This window comes from Sinohyriopsis cumingii, unplaced genomic scaffold (genome assembly GCF_028554795.1).
Source record: "Sinohyriopsis cumingii isolate HCF-2022 unplaced genomic scaffold, ASM2855479v2 utg000624l, whole genome shotgun sequence".
NCBI lineage: Eukaryota > Metazoa > Mollusca > Bivalvia > Unionida > Unionidae > Sinohyriopsis > Sinohyriopsis cumingii.
This window is the reverse complement of record NW_028315919.1, coordinates 2,832,636-2,844,079: the sequence shown is the minus strand read 5'-3', so window position 1 is coordinate 2,844,079 and position 11,444 is coordinate 2,832,636. Positions and strand designations below refer to the sequence as shown.

Sequence of the window (11,444 nt, the reverse complement as noted above, 5' to 3'; positions counted from 1 at the left end):
TCAGCAACAATAACAGCTCCTGTTGCTGCTGATACTACTACATCCACCTATATGTAGGTCTGATTTAAATTCACATGACTTGTTCTATTCCATATATTGTGTATTTTCGATTCATGCAGAATTTTGTTGTAGGCCAGAGGCGACATTTTCAAGTGTCATCTCATTGGAAACTTTCACGGTCATGTAACAGATCAGTACTTTCCAATTTGTAACCAGTCAGGAAATGACACACACACATAACACAAACACAGATAAGAATACTTTCGTTAAATTTCAGTTACTGGATACAATTTGTGTAGTTGCAACAGTGTCAGTTCTGAGGTAGGTTCTATAATCTGTCTGACTGTGTACGTTCTCTCTCTGTTTATATATATATATATATATATATATATATATATATATATATATATATATATATATATATATATATATATATATATATATATGTCTCTGTGTGTGTGTTTGTGTGTGTGTGTCTATGCGTGTGTCTGTGTGTAGTTCAGTGTCTGCTAAGGCAAAATCAATTATTTAACCAGGAATCTAGTCTTGAGCACATTATTATGTAATGAATATGAGGTCATATCACATACGTTAATAAGTCAATGATTGATACAAATCTCACTAAATGTGAGCACTTAACGTATACATAGGCCTACATTCTATCACGTGCATAACATATATACATATTCTTTTAAACGCGTATGCACAACTTTATTAAGCACATATACACATATTCTGTTAAGCACATATACGTATACTGTATTAATCAATTAACATATATACATATTCTGTTGAACACATCAATACACACTCTATTATTTACCATACTCACATACTCTAGTAATCGTTTAGTATATGCACATATTATGTTTGTCATTTAAAATATACACACTCTATTAATTATTTACCATATACACATTAAAATATGCAAATACTCTATGAAGTTTTATCATATGCGTATACTCTTTCAACTACTCAGTTATATTGGCAATTCTGTCATATTTTAGAAAAAAAGTATTATTGTACATGAGTTAATTCACTTGCACCTTCAAGGGAATTTTTTTTACACATTTACGTGGGTTACCATACTTGTATTCTTAGGGAAAGAAAAATTGCACAGTTAGGATAAACAACTAATTATATATATATATATATATATATATATATATATATATATATATATATATATATATATATATATATATATATATATATATATATATAGAGAGAGAGAGAGAGAGAGAGAGAGAGAGAGAGAGAGAGAGAGATAACGTTTGAAAGGCAATATATTTGCCAATTAGAAAAATCTAATTTAGAACAGTTATAATAGATGTGTCTTTTACTAACAACGTTAGTATATATACTGATGTTTTGGGTCAGTATTGGGATATTTATCGTAACTTCTGTTTGTTTGGACTCTGCAAAATCGACCCTTTTTTCTTAGTCTAAATAAATAAAATCATTATTACGATGATATTTACTGCATCTCCCATTTTTTAAATATAGGCAAACGGTATATATTCTTGAGCATGTCAAGCTTATATGAGAAAGAGACACAGGTGAATTTTGGTGAAAAGTGCATTTTATTGTAAATTAATATACAAAATATGCAAATGTTCGTCAAGTATGTATTAGCTGGAAGTATCCTACGTAATAACGTACATTGGAACTACTGAAAAATGACATCCTTGATAGGTGTAGAAGAATGATGTTATGTGTTTTAGGCACGTAGACCCAAGAAGGTTATTTAATGCCTAGACAATTGGAATAGGCTGCATTGTCTGTGAACTGACCGCAATAGCCGTACCAGGCTGGTCTGATGGTGGGCTTTAAACTCATATCCCTTCCAGCACCATAACCACGGAGACACCACTACTCAAGCTTCCATTAGTCTGATCTTACAATAGGGAGAAGAGCGCATTGGTGACTATTTTGCAACCCTGATCCCGCGTTTGTTAATTTTACAAGAACACGTGGAAACATTTCTCCATGAAAAAATTCAGGAACGTATAAATCATTACGTCATTTGTCACATGAAATAGCACAGGCTTTATCATCAACTGGGATAAATAGAAGACAATATTTTAGATCAGCTTGTGTTGACTTTTCAGAGTTTTCTAATCCATGTTACTTTAATGGTTGTATACTAGTTGTGATATTTAATCATTTTTACTCCACTCCCACCCCATTTACTCTTGCATATTTTCAATAATACATTTTAAAATGTTAATGATCAAATTATTGCTTGAAAACCATCTTTCTTCCTTCTTATTTAGGTTTCAATATAATATTATATTAAATAAAAAATGAATTTACGTCTTCTTTCCATCAGACGTACATGGGAGAATAGCTGATCAGTGGTAGACTGTTGTAGAATATTGCCTAGAATATTATCAATACATGGACCTTCATAGAGTACAGCGTGATACTCAGTTGGAACATTAATTATCACTTGTTTCACTAATTTATTATTTTCCTTGAATTTGAGTGAAATGTTATTGAATTTCCCTTTGACAAAAGAGTCAGATTAATGCAATAAGGGAATGTTGGCCTTGATCTAATCTTGGCGTTCTTTTTTTCAGGTCTAGAGTATTCGGAAACAAGAAAAACTATGTCTTTCTTTTTGTTACTATTTTGCTTCCTTCTATTATATATTTTTCAAATTCAATGTCAACTAGGTTAAATTCATTAGTAATTTCGATCCTTTTTTCTTTTACTTTATTTGTATTCAAATTGCTGTATATAGCAATAACAGGATTCGTAACTAAACTAAAATGACTGCAATTGTGACTAACACATTGTTAAAATAAGTTATTTTCAGACTTAATTGATGGCAAAAATAAACGCGGATATCACCGTAATAAGAAATATCCTGTTTATTTATATGCAAAATAGGTTTATGTATTTCTTCATCCTCGCAGCTTTTTATTTGCATTGAAAATTGTGAATTACGTCTCCTCCTTGATTTGTGATACAACTGAAAACGTTGCTAAAATTGCATTGTGTACGGAAGCAGTTTTCATTCTTTTGCAAAAGTAAAACTCAGTATGTTGCACTGAATAAAGAGACTTACGTTTGCTTTAAGTAGCTCAATATTTTTTTCCCTTAAACTCGGGCAGTTCATTGTGGGAAAACTAATTTCATTCGCCGTTCATGAAACAATGATTTTTACAAATGTATTCGAACAGTTCACGATTAGAAATTACAACGTGCTGGGAGACATGTCAGATGAAATTAGCACACTGTTTTTTTTCCTAAAAGAACAATTGCCAGGTCCTTGGACTAACGATGAGAGGCTAAATGGAGATGAGCATTGACATTTTAAAGAGAGAGAGAGAGAGAGAGAGAGAGAATCTTTTATTCCGATCTATTAGCTGATTATTGTCCATAAGAGAAGTGTCACGGCCAACTTTTAAATTAAATTGTTCAGAAAGAATTAAATATCCATTTTTAATCACACACACCCTTACGTATTTGTTTCATATTATCTTTAGCGAATTCATCTATGCTGAAGTGATACTGACATTGTGGGAAGCATATGGAAAAAAAGCTTAAAAATAACATGGTACTTAGTTGGTAATAACAAACAAACTAAGCAAGGTAGCTGAAACAAAGGTCAGAAATCAAACTTGCTGGCTCAACGAGATAATTTCAATTCAGACAACTCTTCGTTTAGATGGGCTTTGATTTAGCACCAGGCAAGAAAAAAGGGGTTGGGAGTAGGGAGGTGCATTTTTCAGTATGGTCATGTGCGTTACGTTTCATCACGCGTCAACAATCTTTATTGCACGAAGTAGACTTAACGTAGACATTTTTCATAATTAAATGATATACAGAATCATTAATATAATTATACAAAATTCCTATGTTAGTAGAGGTTATGCAGAATCAAGAAGAAAGACCTTTTCATCAGACTGTTCGTCTAGATAGCTTTTGGCTTTGATGAAAGTAAGTATACTTCATCACAATAGAGTCCAAGGCAATTATTCGCCTCCTCCGTCCCTTCTCTCTAGAAACCACGAACTTTACTCTTAATGTTTTAATTCTATTTCATAACCTCATTCTTATCTTTTAAAAATGCATTTATAGTTCCTTTATTCCTCACATGTTTGTCTGTCCGTCTCTTTGTTTGTATGCACGCTTTAACATATATTACATCGATTAATTTAGGCGTATGTATGTATGTATGTATGTATGTATGCATGCATGTATGTATGTATGTATGTATGTATGTATGTATGTATGTATGTATGTATGTATGTATCAATGTAAGCATGTATGTATTTATGCCCCATACAGGTGAAAGAAAGCTCAATCTGTTTAAAGTCAACCAAAGTCAAATGTAAATAGAGTAGTCATCTCTTCCTAGAAGCAGATGACAATATATAATGTAGATCTCTATTTGCTTAATAGTTTTGTTGAAAATATTTTGTAATTCTATACAATCGAATGTTTTCAAGCATAAAATGAAATTTAAGTTTTATTACAAGTTTCACACTCAACATGTATCGCGATCGAGAGAGAGAGAGAGAGAGAGAGAGAGATAGAGAGAGAGAGAGAAACTCATTCGTATTGATTACAGTGTACTATATGCTTTTTTTTCAAAGAAATTATATATGCATATATTGCATTTCGGGCGCTCGTTTGAATAAGATATTTGCATATCGATTATGTTTGTTTCCTATCTAATGAATTTAGTTTAAAAAGCACCGAGATTTTAGACATGAAGTGGAAAAAAATGAGAGGGAACATTACAGATGCACTCAAACTTGTTCTTGAAAAGGCGGCACACAGGAACAAAGTGTAACTTCCAGGAGGACTATTCTGTTGGAATATATTACAGTTTTCAGTATCTAAACTAACCCTGAATTAAATCGATATTCATAGTCGTCGACAGGAGTTAGAAATATTCACAAAGCTTATTATTAAAAAAGTAGTAGTAATAATAATGAGGACTTTGTATAACGCCTAATCTTTAGAAGCTCTAAGCGCTTTACAACATTAGACAAAACCTATAACATAAAAGACATATATAATGATACATTACAAAAAACAAACACCATGAAATTAGAAAACATAAAAAACATGCTGAAAATATTTAAGATAGGAAACATTGTTAGGTCTTTAAGTTTGTTCTTGCAGTCGAAATAAGTGAGTTTTAAGAGCACTCTTGAATGGGATCACCGTGTCGTTGTGTCTAAGTTCAGCGGGCAATTCATTCCACATTGCTGGGCCCTGGTATGCAAAAGAACGTTGTCAATATGACTTTGTTTTCATAGTGGGAATAATGAGTATATGATTGTCAGAAGAGGAGCGTAAGTATCTTGCTGGTGTGTACACATGGGTGATAACGGATAGGTATGTTGGACAGGAGTCTGTCAGTGAAACGTAGCACAGAGAACTCATTTTGTGTTTGATTCTCGATCGAATGGATAGCCAGTATAGGGTACAGAGCAGCGGGGAGGTGTGCTCTGATCGTGGTACTTTAAGTATGATCCGAGCAGATGTGTTTTTAACTTTTTGAAGTTTCTGGAGTAGATATTGAGATGAACCAGACAGAATTGAGTCTTGAAAGTACTAATGCACACATAAATGTTTTAGTGGCATCAACTGAAAGATATTTGCGAATGGAGCTGATGCTTCTCAGTTCAAGATATGCAAGATATGCTGGTGCAATGCGAGAGTACTGTCCAGAGTAACGCCTAGGTTTCGTACTGACTGTGTGAATTTAATGTTGGTGTTGCTGATATTTATTGTTTGAGGTAAAGGATGTGAATGAGAAAGTCTTTGTGTTGTGATCAGAATGGTCTCAGTTTTATCATCATTCATCTGCAGCTTGTTACATGTTATCCATGATTTCACATCAGAAATGCACCTCTCTACACCTTGGATGGTAGCATCAACTTCAGTTGGGTGGCTAGATTTGTATATTTGGGTGTCGTCAGCGTACAATTGGTGAGACACTGGATGATGATCTGTGACACTTGAGAGCGGCTGAGTGTATAGATTGAAGAGAACAGGTTCAAGAACAGACCCCTGTGCAACACCACAACATAGATTAATTGGGTTGGAGTGTATTCCATTTGCAGACACAATTTGTGTCCTGTTGACCAAGCTGGACATGAACCACAGTAAGGCTGTATCATGAATGCCAAATACATGCTGGAGACGGTGAAGTAATATATCATGGTCTATTGTGTCAAATGCTGCAGACAAACCAAGGAGGGTGAGGACTGTAATCTCTCCGCTGTCCAAAGCAGAGAGAATGTCATTAACTACTTTTAGAAGAGTAGTTTCAGTACTGTGGCAAGGGCGATGTGCAGATTGTACATTGCTAAAATGACTGTTTGAATTCAGATGAGATACAAGCTTGGATAGAACAACCTTTTCTAAGATTTTTTTATATGAATGGAGATTAGAAACTGGGCGGTAGTTCTTTAAATCGTTATGGTCTAGTGTTGGTTTCTTCAGCAGAGGCTTTACAATGGCAGTTTTGAAAAAATGATGGGAATTTCCCGGATGAAAGAGAGGTATTAATAACATCAGTTAGGGAAAGCAATACTGGATCTAAGCACTCAAGCACTGATGTTGGAATTGGATCAAGTTCACATGACTTTGGTGCAATCTTCATCAGGATTGCACGTACGAAATCCATAGAGACAGGTTCAAATGCTGCTAATGGTTGCCGTTGAAATTTTGTATCCCAACTGTATGGTGACGACGAGTCAATTGAAATTTTGGTGTCAAGCTTATCTCTAATGGTTTGTACTTTGTCACGGAAGAAATTTTCAAACAAGAAAGTAGACAAGAAAGAAGTTCTAATAGCGCTATTCTATTGGAATATATTACAATTCTCAATATCTAATATGCAATATGAACGAATCAGAAAGTTGTTAATAAATACGCAGATTTCTATTATTTTCGAAAATGGGCAGTATTTACCATCTTGTTTTTGTGACTCGTTGAAATCGTTTGCAACATCATCATGGCTGCCGTTATTTTTCAGACGGTCCACTGATTTAAAATATATCATCGATTAAGGTATTACTGCTTATATGATATCAAAATCTTTCATGTATTCAAATAAATTAAATATATATTTCCTCTGTTATGCATTTCTTTTTCAATTAATAAGTTTGCCGATGCTTCCAGATTGCACTTGCACGTGACCAGAAATACTCCAATAATTAATTTTACAAAATGCCTTTGGAGTGAATGTTTGATTATAATTTTATAACTCTTATGGTCAAGTATTTTATAGTCGTGCGAAAAAATTAAAAGTAAACAAACTCCAAAATATGACATTAGATTCCATAAAATTAAATTTTTTGAAATAAATAGATTTGTTCGATTGGTGGTGTTAAATGTTAGTTAAAATGTCTTGTGTTCACATTGTTGTGTTAAGGTTAATGTTTATGTTTATTATCATTGTGGCCATCTACTTGGAACATTTCGCTGAAATTGTCTCCTGATGTGAGTTGTAGAACACGTCCCTTTTATTGCTCTCGTAAGAACTGACCAGCATGCCGTATCTGTTTCCAGGCGTTTTCAATTCTAAATTTGTGTCGCTTTGAAAATATAAAAAGAAGAAGGGAAAAAAAACGGATTGACTGGCTTCATGTAGCCCATCCCATCACGAAGACGGATTATTTACATTAAATGATGCGATGGTCCGACCTTATATATATATATATATATATATATATATATATATATATATATATATATATATATATATATATATATATATATATATATATATATATAGTGACCTAATAATATAATAATCGAGCACATATATGTGGGTAGGCAGGAGCGTGTTGGTTGAATATAAAACTAAATCTTCCAGGAACGTTTTGATAGTTGTTTTATATTAGCGTTTTTACTTATATAGTGCCAATGTGTTATAAAATATTTAATGCAAACGTGCTATTTTTTCCAGGTCTATGGATAATCTCGTTGTATATAGCAGGGTAACTGTGCCATCACTGTATGAGTTTCACGATGGAAAAAAAAATGAGAAACTGCAAACGGGATTTAGACAAAATGAAAGTATGTTCACCAACATAGTAATAACGATATAATTCAAATTTAATTAGTTCTCACCTACACAAAGAAAGGTTTATTAATATTGGGCCTGTTGATATGGTCATGCCAAATACATACTTTAAAGGTTTTAGGATCATTGGCCTCTGGCCCATTTTGCTCTTCTGCGCCATATGCTTTGGAGAAACATCACTATTATGCCCCAACGATTGCTCCTGCGATATTTCAGCAAGAATTATATGCAACTTTGTTCCAGATTATAGGACCAACAATATATCTCGTTTGATCCTCCCCAGCAATACTGATGCTGTACATTTTCAACGGGTAAACAGACCAGATTTTTTCAGTGTTTCCAAATTTGAACACTCCTCTTGGGGCAATGTGCAGGAATTGACAATAGATGGCGCGACTGCGCTTTCACACATATCTAATAATTCTCTACATGGCTTGACTGGTTTGAAGGTTCTCAGAATCCATTATAACCTTGGGTCTCTTGAGTCGGATGTATTTCTAGACAGCCCAAATATTGAAGTTCTGGACCTGAGTGACAACGAACACCTACGTATTGAATATGTCAGTAGAGCGCTCCGATACGGATTGCCGAAATTGAAAATCCTAGATATAACTCGACTTCAGTCGTTTATAACCGAGCCATTCGTTCTTGGAAGAGAGTTTACAGCGTCAGTCATAAACAAGCCGCTCAAAGTTTTGAATGTCAGCCAGACCAACTTGATTTCGTTTGACAACACTTTTACTTACCCGTCGCTTCAGGTCTTAAATGCATCTCAAACGAGTTTAATATGGGTTCCAAGACATCCCAGAGCAAGCATGTTTTGCAATGTAACAGAACTAGATATTTCATACGTGTCTATTCCACATCCGGTGTTGTTTTCAAAAAATCTCAGCCGTATAATTCACATTAGAGTCAATTGTGAGGACATTATTTTCATGTCTTTAAGACGCATACACGCTCATCACATGAATCTGGGCTTCTCTGTACGCATCACAGATTTGGAGTATAACATTTCGTGTGTATCTTTCGCAGTAGAAGAAGTGGATATCAGCAATTCAGATATTCGATGGCTCAATTTATATTTAAAAGTCAAGATGTTAAATTTAAAAGTTTTTATAGCTTCTAGGAATTTGATGGAATATATTTCCCCGAAGTTAATCCAGTCTTTGCATTCTCTACTAGAACTACGTTTAGATCATAACCGTTTGATGGTCATGAGCAGGACTACCGATTTTGAAAATATTCTTGCTAGCAGCAAGGCTCTAGAAATTCTCGATCTTTCATATAATGATTTGGATACTTTGCCGAAGTCATTTTTCGCTGGTGCCCCGAACCTTAAAGAGATACGTCTTCAAGGAAACTTCATTGTATGTTTTGGCGTTAATGTCAGAGGACTGTACAGTTTGAGATTATTAGATCTTAGTGACAATGATCTTTTATCTATAGATGCGAACATCATGGAGGATTTGAAAGCAATGAGCTTGAGAAGCCAAGGAACTGCAAAGAGCAAATCACTATCGGGTAAAAGCATTCCCGGGAACAGTTCAGATGAATGGCATCAAATGTATACAGTTTTGGTACCATTCTATGAGGAGAAAAGTACCTTTGTTGTAAATCTTCAAGGAAATAACTTTGACTGTTCATGCGAACACGTCTCCTTTTTGACATGGATAGAGGAATCTAATATTAGTTTCGAAGGTAAATATAATTACAAATGCAGAAAAGGTTTATATATAGGAGAGAGCTATGAAGAGAACTTGCATGGTTTGATTACCTATTGCAACGTCAACAAGCAATTACCATTTATTATTCTGGGTGTCATCTTAAGCTTGCTATTAACTATCAGCTTGGTAATAACTGGAGTGTGTTTGCATAGGAGATTCAAATTTCGTACCATGAGAAAGGAGTACGTTGACGACTATAAACAATGTTACCATCATGACCAACACCCTAAGAGATACCCAATTTTCTTGTCATTTTGCGGGATAGATGAAGATGTCGCCAAAGACTATTTTTATCCGAAGTTTGTGAATGGTTTGGCAAAATATTTTGGCAAGGACGATGTTGTCTGTTTAGGAGAAAAGGACGCCAAACCAGGGAGATTTATAGTTTCAGAAATTGAAAGGTGTGTTTCTCTTTGTGATGTTATCGTTTTGCTTGTCACGTCAGATTTTATCAAAAGTAAATGGTGTAAATATGAATTAAAACAAGCCGAAATTCAGGAAAAACCTTGTATTTTGTTGGTGGAAGATGATGTCCTAAAACAAAAGATGCCACCCCTCTTGAACAAAGTTCTTAACACTAGAATACGCGTAACATGGAAACGCAGAAATAACGAGATTGCGATCAATCCGAATTGGAATGTGATCATTCGGCAAGTTTTGGACTTTGCTGTAACAGCTAAGCGGGAGAAGGCACTAACGGAATTAGAGGATGATTATGTGTAAAACTACAATAATGTTCTATTTACTGTATAACTAATGTTACCAATCATAGTACTGTATTTGATTAACCTCAGCATTTGTATTTGGCTAGTTTTTATATGTTGTTTATTCATTAACAACACGCTGAATGCGAGATTTTCTCTAGCCATCCTTTCTACAAGCACCACTGTACAATAATACAGCAAGGTACTTGAAAATTTGATTAAACCGCAGCTACGTAAAAAGATCGTAATGTTGGAATTAAAGGTACAAACAAGTTAGTTCGTGTTTGCGCTCTATGTATGTATGTATGTATGTATGTATGTATGTATGTATGTATGTATGTATGTATGTATGTATGTGTGCGTGTATGTATGTGTGTGTATGTGTGTGTGCGTGTGCGTCCATGCGTGCGTGCGTGTGTGCGTGTGTGTGTGCGCTTTACTTGTAGTTATTTTATATCTGACCATCAAGACAGTGCTGGAAACCACATTTTCTACTTTTTAAATCTTTACCAAACTTTAATTTTAAGATATATAATGTTATTTTGCTGGCATACGATTTATAATGTTTCATGAATAATCTAGATCTCTCAAGTGAAATAAATATTTAAGTTGCTTTTCACGATTATAACATTAATTGGTTAATGAAGTATTTCAAAATTCAATCTTGGCTGAACTCCCAATGTTCACTGCAGTTTTGTTTTCTATATTTAATGACAATGCATTCGTATTTTATGATAGGCCGTGATTTACTGGATTTTCCGAGAGAAATAATTTTGATGTTTCAGTGGAGTGGAATACAGAAATATTTTTTACCAAAATTAATAGACCTCGATAACGTTATAACCACGAAATTTTAGCAACTTCTAGGCTCTCGTTTGGTCTATGCAACCTCGTATGCAGACTAACCAAGTTAAAACCCAATGTCACTAGTGCTATTTTATGTGCAAATATTCATAA

General features: G+C 34.2%; 1 protein-coding gene across 2 annotated transcripts; it reads left to right on the top strand.

Annotated features, from left to right (window-relative positions):
* The first annotated feature begins 240 nt into the window (after window positions 1–240).
* Window positions 241–11,100, top strand: LOC149773611 (toll-like receptor 2). 2 transcript variants are annotated; one of them, XM_089946300.1, is made up of 3 exons: window positions 241–321; window positions 3,873–3,948; window positions 7,943–11,100. In XM_089946300.1, the coding sequence occupies exon 3, from the start codon at window positions 8,146–8,148 to the stop codon at window positions 10,504–10,506; it is 2,361 nt and encodes a 786-aa protein (XP_089802426.1). In that variant the 5' UTR covers window positions 241–321; window positions 3,873–3,948; window positions 7,943–8,145; the 3' UTR covers window positions 10,507–11,100. The 2 variants fall into 2 exon arrangements, with proteins under 2 accessions (XP_089802426.1, XP_089802427.1); XM_089946301.1 differs by having other exon boundaries at window positions 251–321; window positions 3,876–3,948.
* The last annotated feature ends 344 nt before the right edge of the window (window positions 11,101–11,444 follow it).